This window comes from Aotus nancymaae, unplaced genomic scaffold, assembly GCF_030222135.1.
Source record: "Aotus nancymaae isolate 86718 unplaced genomic scaffold, 86718_ANA_hifiasm-v0.15.2.pri h1tg000002l, whole genome shotgun sequence".
NCBI lineage: Eukaryota > Metazoa > Chordata > Mammalia > Primates > Aotidae > Aotus > Aotus nancymaae.
The window spans coordinates 27771281-27786146 of record NW_026988413.1 but is presented as its reverse complement, the minus strand read 5'-3'; the positions used below and the strand labels follow the sequence as shown (position 1 = coordinate 27786146).

Genomic DNA, 14866 nt, shown 5'->3' with positions numbered 1-14866 from the left:
CCTCCTGGGTTCAAACTATTCTCCTGCCTCTGCCTACTGAGTAGCTGGAACTACAGGCACAAGCCACCACACCTGGCTAATTTTTGTATTTTTATTAGAGATGGGGTTTCACCATGTTGGCCAGGCTGGTCTTGAACTCCTGACCTCAAGTGATCTGCCCGCCTCAACCTTCCAAAGTGTTGGAATTACAGGCGTAAGCCACAGCGCCTGGCCTCCTTCCTTCTCCTTGCCAGGCAAAACATAGTGACACTGAAGACTAGATGTCTAAAGAGTAGATGTCCAGTGGCTGCCTGGGTTGTTTGGGCTGTTAGTCTCTGAAACAGCTGTAAACTGTATGAACCCCTTTGCTCCTGTTTCTCTGAGAATAGAGAAGAAAACCTCCCCATAATCTGTCAAGAGTCAACGGCATTTTCTTTTTTTAAAGTATTCTTTACACAAAATCTTATGGAATGTGCAATTTTGTCTCTTGCTTCTTAGCTTAATATTTTTATCATAAGCATTTATTCTGAGAGCCAGAATCCCTTGATTTTCTTCCCTGTGTTATTACGATTTTGGAAATCTTCACTTTGTGAAGTTGTCCTGCTTTGGAGTCTCTCATTTCCTGATTGTCAAATTTGTGCCTCATACTATGTGTCGGAAGGTATCTGAGAACTGCCATGTCCAAAGAGCTCACAAGTGTACCAGACACAAGAGCTTCTTAGCTTTCTCTTCACATTTTGGCTTTCAGAGTAAAAAATGATAAAGGGAAACCCTTATTATTATTAAAAACATATTGGCAAACAATTTTCTTTTTTTTTTTTCTTGGATGGAGTCTTGCTTTGTTGCCCAGGCTAGAGTGCAGTGGCATGATCTCGGCTCACTGCAGCCTCTGCCTCCTGGTTTCAAGCCATTCTCCTGCCTCAGCCTCCCAGATAGCTGGGATTTCAGGTGCCTGCCACCACATCTGGCTCATTTGTGTTAGTAGAGACACGGTTTCATCATGTTGGCCAGGCTGGTCTTGAATTCCTGACCTCAAGTGATCTGCCGGCCTTGGCCTCCGAAAGTGCTGGAATTACAGGCATCAATCACTATGCCCAGCCAGCATACAATTTTCAAAGGCTGTAACCATTCCTCTATTTGTTGGACATTAGTTTGATGCTTTTTGTTATTAAAAAGGAAACTGACATGCATGTCTTCGTGCCTACACCCTCTAAAATAAATGTAAAAGTTAAAAATACATAAAAGTACAAAGTAAAAATCACCTTAAATCCCATCACTTAGGAAATTCACTATTCATATCCACTATTCATATTCCTCTATGCTGATATATGTATTTGAATTTCAGATTTTTGCCCTAGTAGAATTATAGGTCAAACGATTTGGCCTGGTTTAATGCAACGTGTGATTCCTCGGCCTTGAATTTTGTTCTAGTGATACCTAACTTCTTTGGGGAATGATATTAGCTTCCAAACCCAGAACGTGCCAGAAAGCGCCATAGCAAGCAAGGTCCTACTTTATCCCTTCTAAAAACGAAGCCACCAAAGTTTGGAAAGGTGTTGGGTTCTCAATTTCACAAAGAAAAATCAAGCCACTTCCAGCCTGGAGCCGCCGCTTCTCCTTTAAATGCCCGCCCACGTGATCGCAGACGTGCACACGGGGAGGATATTCACGCTGTCAGGGCAACAAGCCATTCCTCCCCCACTTCCCTCCCTGAAGACTTCTTGGCGTTCCCTCCCTGGAAGGCACAACTCCTCTGGAGACCTTCTCTTCCTCACCCTCTCCGTCGAGTCACCTATCCTCACTCCTTTCTATTAGTTGCCGGACTCAGCGCTCCCTCTCTCCGCCCGAATCCCACTTTCTGGAGGAAAGGCCGAACGGGACTACAACCCCCAGGGGGCGCTGCGGGCTCCGCCCCCGCGGCGCGCAGTGTAGGTCGGGGCCTGAGGTCCCACGGTTTTCTAGCCGCGTGCGGTCGGGAGCAAACGCACTACAGGTTCCGTGGCGCCTCGCGCGAGGCCGGACCGGATCGGGGTGGGGTGGGGCGGGGCTGGAGGGGCTGGGGCTGGCAGGTCGAGGAAGTGGGTGGGAGCGGAGGCGATGGAGGGGAGGAGTAGGGGCATGGGGGAGGGAAGAGGAAGGGAGGCGGGAGGCGGGGCAGACCAAGAGCAGGAGCAGGAGTCTGAGCCGGCGGTTACAGCGGAGGCGGTGATGTCGGTGCAGGTTGTGTCAGCCGCGACCGCCGCCAAGGTGCCTGAGGTGGAGCTGAAAGACCTGAGCCCCTCCGAGGCGGAGTTGCAACTAGGACTGAACACGGCGGCTGTGGGCGCCATGGGTCCCCCGGCGGGCGGCGGAGACCCTGAGGCTCCAGCTCCCGCCGCGGAGCGGCCCCCAGCCCCCGGCCCGGGCTCGGGGCCCGCTGCCGCTCTCAGCCCCGCCGCCGGAAAGGTGCCTCAGGCGTCGGCCATGAAGCGGAGCGACCCACATCACCATCACCAGCGGCACCGCGACGGCGGCGAGGCCCTGGTCAGCCACGACGGCACCGTCACCGAGGCGCCGCGCACAGTCAAGAAGGTACTGGGGCCGGGCTGCCTCTCTAGGAGAGGAAGGGAGGGAGGGGAACCGCAGATCCTCTCGGCACGGAACATCACCCTCCACGCCCTCCTTTCTGATCGCAGGACCAGAGATACCCCTTGTCCCCTCAAACCCACTCTCTCAGAGATGCCCCCAGCCGGCCCCTAGTACTGGGAGCGGAGACTCCAGGAGGCACGGCCGTACTTCGCTCTGAATAACATGGAGGTAGCGCTCTTCCCTACTACTTGGAATAGGCAGCGGGAGGAGAGGCACCTAATACTACGTCCCGCGCCCCCAACACCCTCCCAGGTGTGATTTTCCAGCCTATCGGGGAGGACACCTCGATGGTATAGAAAAAAAAAAACCTTAACCGCTCACGGGAGTTCACCCAGCAATAAGGATGAAAAGAGCTTTAATACTTGGAGAACGTATAAGCTGTAGTCACCTTGCATGGAAATTGTCAGAGTTGTCTGGTTTCCGTACAGTTGATGACTTTCTGCCTTTCTGTGGCCAACCGTGTCCATATAGCAACACGCTGCTGTGCCCTTCATTTCCAGCCACTGCGATGTTCTCTCTTCCCTGAATATGTAAAAGGGTAATGGAGAGATTCTCCTCACTCTTTCATCTTAAGAGCTTTGTCATTATTAGGCTGTGTATGAAGAGAATGAATATCTTAATGGTTCCTTTATTATAACCTGAAAGTGATAGGAAGAAATGCTGCTACTTTTGGGAAAGGCGATCATTGTGGGGTGTTCGGTCTCAGGCATCAGCTTCTTTCAGACAGTTTTGAGGGTGTCTCAGAATACCAAGAAGTAACTGTCTAGATGGATGATACCCCTGTATAACCCGTACATTGCCTATCCATAGTTGTCTTTCTCTCTCAAAGCTTGTCTCCCTTTCTCTCTTAAAGCTAAATCAGCTCAGAAAAACAGGGCAAGTATTGGAAAAGACAGAAGTGTGGGTCATATAAAAAAAGGCTTACAGCTCCAATTTCCTAGGCACAGAATGGACACAGGGATTAATGTTTTTTTTAAAATTGTTGTGAATGATTTTTAATTGCGTTATCAGAACAGCAACAAAGAGACGTGAAGTGTGCATTGGTTTTACTGTGTGGGACTCAGCTGAATTGGAACCTTGGATCCACCATAACTTTTTGTTGTCATAGCCTCATGATTAAGGTACAGCTGCTAATCCTTTCATTCTAACTATACATTTAGGTGATAAGTCAGAGACAAAACCAAAGGAATATATATAATGGTTTCGACAGTGTCTTTGTCATTTGCAGTATGAAACTCCACTGGGGAAAATTATAGTAAAAAGAGGCAGCATCCTGCAGAAATGGGTTTAAAGAAATAAAAAAAGTAAAGTAAAAAAGAGAGACAGCAGTAACACCAGTGCTGGGGGTACCTAGAGACGAGTCTGGAAATTGAAAGCATAATTCTGACGAGTTGAGATACTTTGTAATTTTAGTCAAGTCTTTTTCTTGTGATTAGGACTGTTTTTGTCTAAAATCTGTAATTTGGTTAGATCTGTTTAGGCTAAAAGTGTTTAACAAATTGCTTTTAGAGCATGAGGTTTACATGGTCAGGCAGACCTGGATTTGAATCCTAGTACCCCCACTACTACCTTTTGGGTAATTTCCAAACTATACAAATCACAGTTTCCTCTTCTATAAAATGAAAGAACTAATTATGATTGAGGATTAGAAATATTTGTAAAAGGTTTAGCATTGAACTTGGCACGTAAAGTCTTAAGAAATGATATTATTTCTTATTTTTATTAATGCTATTTTTATTATGAGTAATGGATTTTATTTTATTCCTCCCGTCATGGCTTAAGTGCAAGCCACCATGACCTCCTCTGAAAGGTACACACAGTTCAATATAGTGTATATAAATAGGTTAAAAAATCATGGCTCACGTTTGTAATCCCAGCACTTTGGGAGACGGAGGCGAGCGGATTGCTTGAGCCCAGGAGTTTGAGACCAGTCTGGGCAACACAGTGAAATTCTCTCTCTCCAAAAAAAAAAAAAAGAGCTTGACATGGTGGTGTGTGCCTATAGTCCCAGCTACTCAGGAAGCTGGGGTGGGAGGATCACTTGAGCTCAGGAAGTTGAGGCTGCAATAAGTACTCTAGCCTGGGTGCTGGAGTGAGACCTTGTCTCGAAAAAAAAAAAAAAAATTGGGTGGGGCGGGGCGCGGTGGCTCAAGCCTGTGATCCCAGCACTTTGGGAGGCCGAGGCAGGTGGATCACGAGGTCAAGAGATCGAGACCATTCTGGTCAACATGGTGAAACCCCGTCTCTACTAAAAATACAAAAAATTAGCTGGGCATGGTGGCGCGTGCCTGTAATCCCAGCTACTCAGGAGGCTGAGGCAGGAGAATTGCCTGAACCCAGGAGGCGGAGGTTGCGGTGAGCCGAGATTGCGCCATTGCACTCCAGCCTGGGTAACAAGAGCGAAACTCCATCTCAAAAAAATAAAAATAAAAAAATAAAAAAATAAAAAATCAAAAAATCGAAGATCACCATACTGGAGTCTGTTTTTGTTTTTTGTTGTTGTTGTTGTTGTTGTTGTTGTTGTTTGTTTTTTCTGAGTCAGAGTTTCAGTCTTGTTGCCAAGGCTGGATTGCAATGGCGCGATCTCGCTCACAGCAACCTCCGCCTCCTAGGTTCAAGTGATTCTCCTGCCTCAACCTACCGAGTAACTGGGATTACAGGCATGCGCCACCACGCCTGGCTAATTTTGTATTTTTAGTAGAGACAGGGTTTCTCCATGTTGGTCATGGCTGGTCTTGAACTCCTGACCTCAGGTGATCCGCCTGCCTCAGCCTTCCAAAGTGCCGGTTTACAGGTGTGAACCACCGCGCCTGGCCCTGTTTTTCTTAATTCTAGATGTGCTTCTTGACCACTTGCCTTGTTGTTGAACCATCTTCCTGTTTTTTCAGCATCAAATGTGTGTTCCATGATTCTAGATTTACTCAGCAACCTCAAGGCTATTGGAAGGCAGGGCTGAGCTTGCCTTACAATGTTAATTGCACCAAAAAACAACTTCTCTGCTGAAAGCTAAGCAGGTGAAGCTCTGGGCAAGGATACAGCTGGATGATGAAATTCTTGGCATTGCTGAGCTGCTTTTCAGGTGCACAATCTTTAACCTTCTTAATGTTGAATTGACTAAATCAAAATAAGTACCCAAGACTGCCCTTCTTTCCCTGAGTTGAAAGTCATCTCACCAAGGGACTGCAGTGTGACATTTTGATTTGTTGAGCCCTTGTTGATTCTCAGATTGTCTATGTAAATAACCACTCTGACCTTGACTCCTTGATTTTTTTTTAAGAGATGGAGTCTCACTCTGTAGCCCAGTCTGGAGTGCAGTGGGGTGATCTCGGCTCACTGCAACCTCTGCCTCCTGGGTCCCCCCTGTTCAAGCTGTTCTCCTGCCTCAGCCTCCTGAGTAGCTGGGATTACAGGCATGTGCCACCATCCCCAGCTAATTTTTGTATTTTTAGTAGAGATGGGGTTTCACCATATTGGCCAGGCTGGTCTTGAATCCTGACACTGATCTGCCTACCTCGGCCTCCCAAAGTGCTGGGATTACAGGCATGAGCCGCTGTGCTCGGCTCTTGCTGTTTTTCTTACAGTGTGTGAAGGGACTGAGGATACTAGTATTGAAATAGCTGCCTTTGGCTGTGGAACTGCTGTTGCATTTGTTTTGTAACTGTCATGTACAAACATTTATTTTAAGTCACATTTCACATCCATAGATAGTTTCCCTTACTCCATTCACGCATCATCAGTTTTCTTAGTTTTGCTACTCTGCTCAGCCACACAAAGGAAATAAACTTTTTATAAGAGCCCGAATTCCCAAGTGCAATAGTTAATAGGAAGGAGCATATGGCGTGCAGGTTACTCAGTCACATCTTATCTTTGGCACCCACCTCTGTCCTGTAACTTGCGGTGTTCTGGGGAGGGCAGGGGGTAGATCATGTCACGTGGCTGTGATATATTTATATATAATGTCCTTTTTCATAAGCTGACATCAAGTGAATCTAGCAAGCCAAAAATCTCTGTAAGAAGTAATTTGGGCAGTAGGAAGATAAGTTCCACACGGAATGCAGTAGTAGTAGTCAAAAGGGATTTCTTCCTTGTTGTTCTTGAAAATGAGAGGAGTGTTGGAGCACAACAGGTAAAACAAGGCAGGAGAAGATTTATTTCAGAAAAGTTGAAACTTTCTGACAATAAGGAGGCAAGCCCAAGAATCTCAACTAGTTTGTGCTTACATCAGTATCAGTAATGACCATGTTCAAACAGACTCTTCATTGCTTTTGGCACACATACCCACCTTCCCTGGCTTTGTTGCTGTCAGGAGAGAATGAGTTGAGCCATGTTAGCATTTCTTGTCCTGAATTGTTTAAGCTCTTGATTTGGGTAATTATAGAGTACTGGAATGGAATGTCTTAGATATAGACATGGGAATGTGGGAGCAGTATGACTCTTTTTGTCTGTTAGAAAAGTACTGTGGCCAGGCATGGTGGCTCACGCCTATGATCCCAGCACTTTAGGTTGCCAAGGCAGATGAATCACCTGAGGTCGGGAGCTACAGACCAGCAGCCTGATCAACATCGAGAAAGCCCGTCTCTGCTAAAAATACAAAATTTGCCGGGTGTGGTGGCACATGCCTGTAATCCCAGCTACTCAGGAGGCTGAACCAGGAGAATTGCTTGAACTCGGGAGGCGAAGGTTGCGGTGAGCCAAGATCCTGCCATTGCACTCCAGCCTAGGCAACAAGAGCAAAACTCTGTCTAAAAAAAAAAAAAAAACCAGAGAAAAGTACTGCTTTGAAAAGTGTTCAGTAAGGCAATTGGCAGTTGGGCTGTGATAATGGTTAACCAATAATCAGCCTTTTTTTTTTTTAAGATGGAGTTTCACTCTTGTTGCCCAGGTTGAGGTGCAATGGAGCCATCTCAGCTCACCGCAACCTCTCCTCCTGGGTTCAAGCGATTCTCCTCCTGCCTCAGCCTCCTGAGTAGCTGAGAATACAGGCATAAGCCACCACACCTGGTTAATTTTGTATTTTTAGTAGGGACAGGGTTTCTCCATGTTGGTCAGTCTGATCTCGAACTCCTGACCTCTGGTGGTCCATCCACCTTGGCCTTCCAAAGTGCTGCAATTACAGGCATGAGCCATTAGCCTTTTATGTGCCAGGAATTGTCACAGGGGTTCTGTAATCCTTACAACAGTACTATGAGATATAGGTGGCATTATCTCATTTTACAGATGCAGAAATGAGATCCTGGGAGGTTAAGTGCCTTGCTCAAGGTTATACATCTAGAAAGTGGCAGAGATAGAACTTAAACCCAGATCTGTCTGTTTCCAAAGCCCATGTCCTTTTCGTTATGCCACTCTGATTCTTTCTAACTTCTTAGTTGCTGGGTTCTTGCTTTCTGCCAGAGATCTTTTAGAATACTAAGTGAACTTTAAGGTGTGTCTGTCTAGCTAAGGCTTAGGTCATCTCAAGACCAAAGTCAGTCAGGTCTGAGTCAGAGCTTTAGGAAGATGATGGGAGAAGATCGTACAAATGTAGAACCTGAAAGAATTGTAAATTTAGAAGAGGAGAATAAGAGCATCTTATACAAAAAAGCATTTCAAGATCAATGATACAGCTTCACACTAGTAATTTACTGATAATCTCAGAAATGTATCCATATTTTTAAAGTTATAAATAAATCTGGAGTACCTGAGGAATATACCCTTTCTTCCTGTTCAGCTAACACTTTTTCCCTATTCTTTAAGCCTCACCATCTCTATGAGTCAATCTTTGATAAGAGCTTTTGAAAATTGCAAGGGGAAGAATATTCCTACTGTGTACCAGACATTGTACTTAGAGTTTTATATATACTGTTTTATTTAATTCTTTTAAGAGGCCTTGAAGATAGCTAGTGTTATTCTTGTTTTATCGAAGAAACTGTGGGTTGGAGAGAGTAAGGAATTTGTCTCAAGGTTACACAATAATATGCTGGATCTAACAGAGCCTTAAACTGTTGCTTTTCAATTTAAATAGTACTCTCTCTGAAACTCAGGATAAACCTTCTAAATCTTTTTTTTTTTTTTTTTTTTTTTTAGACAGAGTCTTGCTTTGTTGCCCAGGCTGGAGTGCAGTGGTGCTATCTTAGTTCACTGCAACCTCTGCCTCCTGGGTTCAAGCGATTCTCCTGCGTTAGCCTCCTGAGTAGCTGGGACTACAGGCGCACACCACCATGCCCAGCTAATTTTTGTATTTATAGTAGAGACAGGGTTTCCGCATATTGGCCAGGCTGGTCTTGAAGTCCTGACTTTGTGATCCACCCGCCTTGGCCTCCCAAAGTGCTGGTATTACAGGCGTGAGCCACCATACCCTGCACTAAATCTTAATCTGTATTTTTTGGGTAGATGTTTTTTGGTATTGCACTGACAGTTTCTTTTTATTTATCGGGTGGTTGAAGATCTTACCATATGTTTTTGTGAGCATTTACTAATTTTCTGAGAAGGCAGCCCTTATTTTGTATTAATATAATTTGTGAATTCTATTCTCCTGGAACCTGGGAAGGATTGAACATTAAGAGCTGCTTTAGGCCGGGCATGGTGGCTCACGCCTGTAATCCCAGCACTTTGGGAGGCCAAGGTGGGTGGATCATGAGGTCAAGAGATCGAGACCATCCTGGCCAACATGGTGAAGCCTCATCTCTACTAAAAATACAAAAAATTAGCCAGGCATGGTGGTGCGCGCCTGTAGTCTCAGCTGCTCGGAAGGCTGAGACAGGAGAATTGCTTGAACCTGGGAGACGGAGGTTGCAGTGAGCCGAGATTGCGCCACTGTACTCCAGAGCGAGACACAGAGCGCCACACACAGAGCGAGACTCCGTCTTAAAAATAAATAAATAAGAGCTGTTTTAGGAGCTGAAGTTGCAGTTGAGTGTTTAATGTCTTGAGGAAGATGATTACTACTGCTGCTGCTGCTACTACTTTCATTCTCAGCGCCCAGTTAATTGAAGAAATGGATAGTTCACTAAAGAGGGAGAGTGAGTTTCTTTATTATATCATTTCCTTGAAAATGATTCCCTCCCCGACAATGAGAGAACAAAAAAGCTTGTTGTAATCTTTATTCAGACCCTTTGTCAAGTTAATTTTATAAAGAATATGCAGTTTCTTTCATGGTGGTTTTTGTTTAAATAACGCAGAGGTGCAACTGAGGCAGATGGGAAGAGAACAATCTTGGCAGTTGCCCTGATCCACCGCCCTGCTGTCATGTTCAGGTGGTAGGCACAGTTAGAGGAGCTAAAATTCCATTCACCCATCAAGAGGTTTACTAAGCTTGATCAGATTTCTATGGAATTTGCAGGAGCTTTTTATAGTCTGAATGACCTATGGCCTGTGATTTGGTGAGAGCAGAGCAGAGCAGAAAGCAGCAGTGGATTGACATCTCTTCCATAACAGTTCCTAAGTCTAAAATTACTTTGATTAAATTAGATGATTGTTTTTATGGGTTTAGTCTCCTTCCTTTTCCCCAGCTTTATCATGCAACAGTTCAGTTAGCTATTTCCCTCTTGGGCACTTGCACTAATAGCTTGTGATTTTTTTCTTTTTTTGAGACGGAGTCTCACTCTCTTGCCAGGCTGGAGTGCAGTGGTGCGATCTCAACTCACTGCAACCTCCACTCCCTGGGTTCAAGTAATTCTTGTGCCTCAGCCTCTGGAGTAGCTGGGATTACAGGCACATGCCATGATACCCAGCTAATTTTTGTATTTTTAGTAGAGATGGGGTTTCACCATGTTGGCCAGGATGGTGTTGATCTCCTGACCTCGTGATCTGCCCGCCTTGGCCTCCCAAAGTGCTGGGATTACAGGCGTGAGCCACTGTGCCCAGCCGATTTTCTTTTTTCTTTTTTTTTTTTTTCTTTTTCAAGGGTCTATCGAATCTATTGGTTTGGGGCACCTAGTTCTTAGCTTAGAACGTATATAGAGGAAGCGTATTTGAGCTGCTAGTTAACTTTCTCTGAGTATGGGCTTTTCCTTAAAGCCTTTCTGAATGTTGCAAACCTGAGGCTAAAACTGGTTTCATCTTCCCTACACACACTTACCTTCTACAGTGCTCCAAGGTGGAAACTTGATCTATTGGCTACCTTTTATTGGAAACTCTTCTCTTGGCTTCAATGACACTTATAATCGCTGCCATTTACTGAGTACTTACTCTGTGCCAGGAATCTCTCTCATTGCATTTAGTCCTCAAGACAACTTTATCAGATGAGTAGTACTATCTTTATATTATAGATAAGAAAATATAGGCTCAAAGAGAGTAATTAACTTGTCCAAGGCATTGTCAATGAAATGCTGGCCATAGCAACATTGGGCAGCTTTGTCGCAGTGCCAGCACCCCTGATGCTCTGGCCAAACTTCCAAGTGAAGTCAGCTTAAGTTGCTGCTAAGACCACTTTGGATCTCAGGAGCTACCCTCCTCCAAGGGGAGGCCTAAACACCTTGCCTCACATCCCTGTTTGTTTCAGTCGCTGCCTGACATCCGTTGTCCATTCCCTTGCTAATACTAAGTCCTTTACCACTCTCTTCATCCTCTCAGCTGATTCAGTCTCCTCAAACCGTTCCACCATGTTCTTTACAATATCCCCCTCCTTAATCAGCAAATCCCCATGTAGTCTCAGCCTCTAGTAGCAAGATCAAGTTACAGGGGCAACAGTGGCAAGTGTTAGCGCTTAGTAGCCAGAACTGTAATGGTGCAAACCAAGCTGCAGTATCTCCTGTTTGGCACTAGCAGTCACATCTTTGCCAAACTAGTTCAGTAATTTTGGGTGGTGTTTTAGCTGTGTAGCACTTAAGTTCTTCACTGCAAAAGCGACTTCACATCCTTTCTGCAAATCCTTTTTCTGTTTAATTCAGCCAGAACTGACTTCTGCTGCTTGTAGAACTTGGAGTGATGTACTGGTTGAACCTAACCATCTACCTTCTTACTCGCTGGCACTCATGCAGCTGAGAGTTGCTAGAGAAAATCAGCAAATCAGACAGCTCAGTGTCACTAAAAATTTATAATCATCTATTTCATATGCATAATCAGCATTACTTAGCAATGTTATGCATTTCTCTAGTTCACTTTCTAACTCAATGTGAATTATTTCTTCACTTTATCTCTATTTCTTTTTTCGTTTTTACTGAGACAGGGTCTCCCTCTGTCACCCAGGCTGGAGTACAGTGGTATAGTCACAGCTCACAGCAGCCTCAAACTCCCTGGTTCAAGTGATCCTCCTGCCTCAGCCTGAGTAGCTAGAACTATAGGTGTGCTACCACACCTAGCTAATTTTTTATTTTTTTGTGGAGACGGTATCTTGCCATGTTGCTGGTCTCCAATTCCTGGGCTCAAGTGATCCTCCTGTCTCACCCTCCCAAAGTGCTGGGATTATCAGCATGAGCCACTGCGCCTGGCCTACTGTCTCTGTTTCTAATCTCTCATATTTTCTTCCTCTTTAACCAATCATAGGCTTTATGCTTCATTATAAAAACAGAAGCTGCTAAATGGGAATTCCTTCATCCTTGTACCTCCCAAGTCTACTAAGCTACATGCATCTGGGACTCATTTTTTCTCCTTCATTCTGTCAAGACCAATCCTTTCACAGGTGCTGTAGTCATTCTTTTCTCCCCCTTCCCCTCCTTTCTTTTTCTTTCTTTTTTTTCCTTCTCTCTTTCTTTTCTTCAAGAGATAAAGTCTCACTCTGTAGCCCAGACAGGAGTGCAGTGATATGATTGTACCTCATTGCAGCCTCAACCTCCTAAGCTCAATAGATTCTCCCTTCTCAGCCTCCCAAGTAGCTGGGACTATGGGTGCATGCCACCATAACTGGCTATTTTTTTTTTTTAACTTTCTTGTAGAGATGGGGTCTTGCTGTGTTGCCCAGGCTAGTTTTGAACTCCCAGCCTTAAGTGATCCTTCCTCCTTGGCCTTTGAAAGTACCGGGATTATAAGCATGAGCTGCTGCACCCAGCCACATTTTAAAAACTTTTTGTAGAGATGGTGTCTCACTTTGTTGCTCAGGCTGGTTTCGAACTTCTGACTTCAAGCAGTCTTCCTGCCTCAGCCTCCCAAAGTGCTGGGATTACAGCTGTGAGCCACTGTGTCTGGCCTTTCCTGTGTTAAAGAATTTCTTCCTTTGTTTTATTTCATCTTTCTACTAGGTCTTTTCCTTCATAATTCACCCTTGCCCTACTGTCTCCCATTTTGAAAACCCTGTCCTCCGACCTGCATATTTTCTATTTGCAGTCATGTTTTTCTATTCTCTTTCACAGGCATGCTGCTTAAAGGAGTTTTCTGTACATGCTATATATGCTTTTTCCTCTCATGAACTCCTTAACCCACTCCTGCTATAATATTTCGTTTAACCAAAACAAAACTCTCCTGCTAAAGTTGTTAATGTCCATTAGATTGGGAAACATGGTGGTCATTTTTTTCAGTCCTCATCTTCTCGGATCTCTTGGCAGCATTTGACACTTGACTTCTTGTGAAACACTCTTTTCCCTTGGCTTCTATGACATTGCTCTTTACTAGCTTCCATCTTATTTCTCTAACTGCTCCTTCTCTTTCTTCTTCTTTTTTTTTTTTTTTTTTGAGACAGGTCTCACTGTGTTGCCCAGGCTGGAGTACAGTAGTACAATCGCTGTAATCTTGAACTCCTGGGGTCAAGAGAGCCTTCCACTTCTGACCCTAAAGGACTAGGATTACAGACATGAGCCACCTCGTCCAGCCTCCTCCTTCTCATTGTTCTTTTTCTTCTTCTTCTTCTTCTTTTTTTTTTTTTGAGACAGGGTCTCACTCTGTCATCCACGCTGGAATGCAGTAGTACCATCATGGCTCACTGCAGCCTTCACTTCCCAGACTCAAGCAATCCTCCCACCTCAGCCTCCTGAGTAGCTGGGACTATAGGCACATGCCACCATGCCCAACTGATTTTTGTATTTTTTGTAGACATAGGGTTTCGCCATATTGCCCAGGCTGGTCATGAACTCCTGGGCTCAAGTGATCTGCCCACCTCAGCCTCCCAAAGTGAGTTTTATAATAATTTGTAAATAAATAAAAGCATACTCTCTCTCTCTATATATATATACATTATTTTGCACGTTCCTTTTTTTACTCAATAGCATGTCTTAGGGCTCTTTCTGTATCAATAGCTATGGATCTATCTCATGCTTTTTAACTCCTCAATTAATTTCCTAAGTCTATATTGTTGCTTTTTTATTTTTTTTTTTTTGAGATGGAGTCTTGCTCTGTAGCCCATGCTGGAGTGCAGTGGGGTGATCTCGGCTCACTACAACCTCCGCCTCGTGGGTCCTGGTTCAAGCAGTTCTCCTGCCTCAGCCTCCCAAGTAGCTGGGATTCCAGGCAATGCCACCATGCCCAGCTAATTTTTGTATTTATTTATTTATTTATTTTGAGACGAAGTCTTGCTCTGTTGCCCAGGCTGGAGTGCAGTGGCGTGATCTTGGTTCACTGCAACCTCCGCCACCTGGGTTCAAGCGATTCTCCTGCTTTAGCCTCCTGAGTAGCTAGGACTATAGGTGTGTGCCACCATACCTGGCTAATTTTTTTGGTATTTTTAGTAGAGACAGGGTTTTACCATTTTAGCCAAGGTGGTCTTGATCTCCTGACCTTGCGATCTGCCTGCCTTGGCCTCCCAAAGTGCTGGGATTACAGGCGTGAGCCACCTCGCCTGGCCTAATTTTTGTATTTTTAGTAGAGATGGGGTTTCACAATGTTGGTCAGGCTGGTCTTAAACTCCTGATGTCGTAATCCGCCCACCTTGGCCTCCCAAAGTGCTGGAATTATAGGCATGAGCCACTGCGCTTGGCCTATTGTTGTTTCTTTCTTTTTTTTTTTTTTTTGAGACGGAGTTTCGCTCTTGTTGCCCAGGCTGGAGTGCAATGGTGCGATCTTGGCTCACCACAACCTCCGCCTCCCAGGTTCAAACCGTTCTGCTGCCTCAGCGTCCCTAGTAGCTGGGACTACAGGTGCATGCCACCGCGCACAGCTAATTTTTGTATTTTTAGTAGAGACGGGGTTTCACCATGTTGACCGGGATGGTCTCGATCTCCTCACCTTGTGATCCGCCCGTCTTGGCCTCCCAAAGTGCTGGGATTACAGGCATGAGCCACTGTACCTGGCCTATTGTTGCTTCTTAAACCATTCTTCTGTTGATGCACATTTACCTTAACTTGTTTTTTCTTTCTTTATACATGGTGCTGTAATAACTATCTGTGTGCATTTTTGTGTGTGTGTGTGTACATGT

At 44.9% G+C, this 14866-nt stretch overlaps 1 protein-coding gene across 2 annotated transcripts in view; it reads left to right on the top strand.

Moving 5' to 3' along the window:
* The first annotated feature begins 2135 nt into the window (after window positions 1–2135).
* Window positions 2136–14866, top strand: part of AHCYL2 (adenosylhomocysteinase like 2) — a 199819-nt gene continuing 187088 nt past the window's right edge. For both annotated transcript variants that reach the window (XM_064373564.1, XM_064373561.1), the window contains exon 1: window positions 2136–2550. In XM_064373564.1, coding sequence (XP_064229634.1) covers window positions 2188–2550 — 363 coding nt within the window. In that variant the 5' untranslated portion in view covers window positions 2136–2187. The remainder of the gene's footprint in view (window positions 2551–14866) is intronic.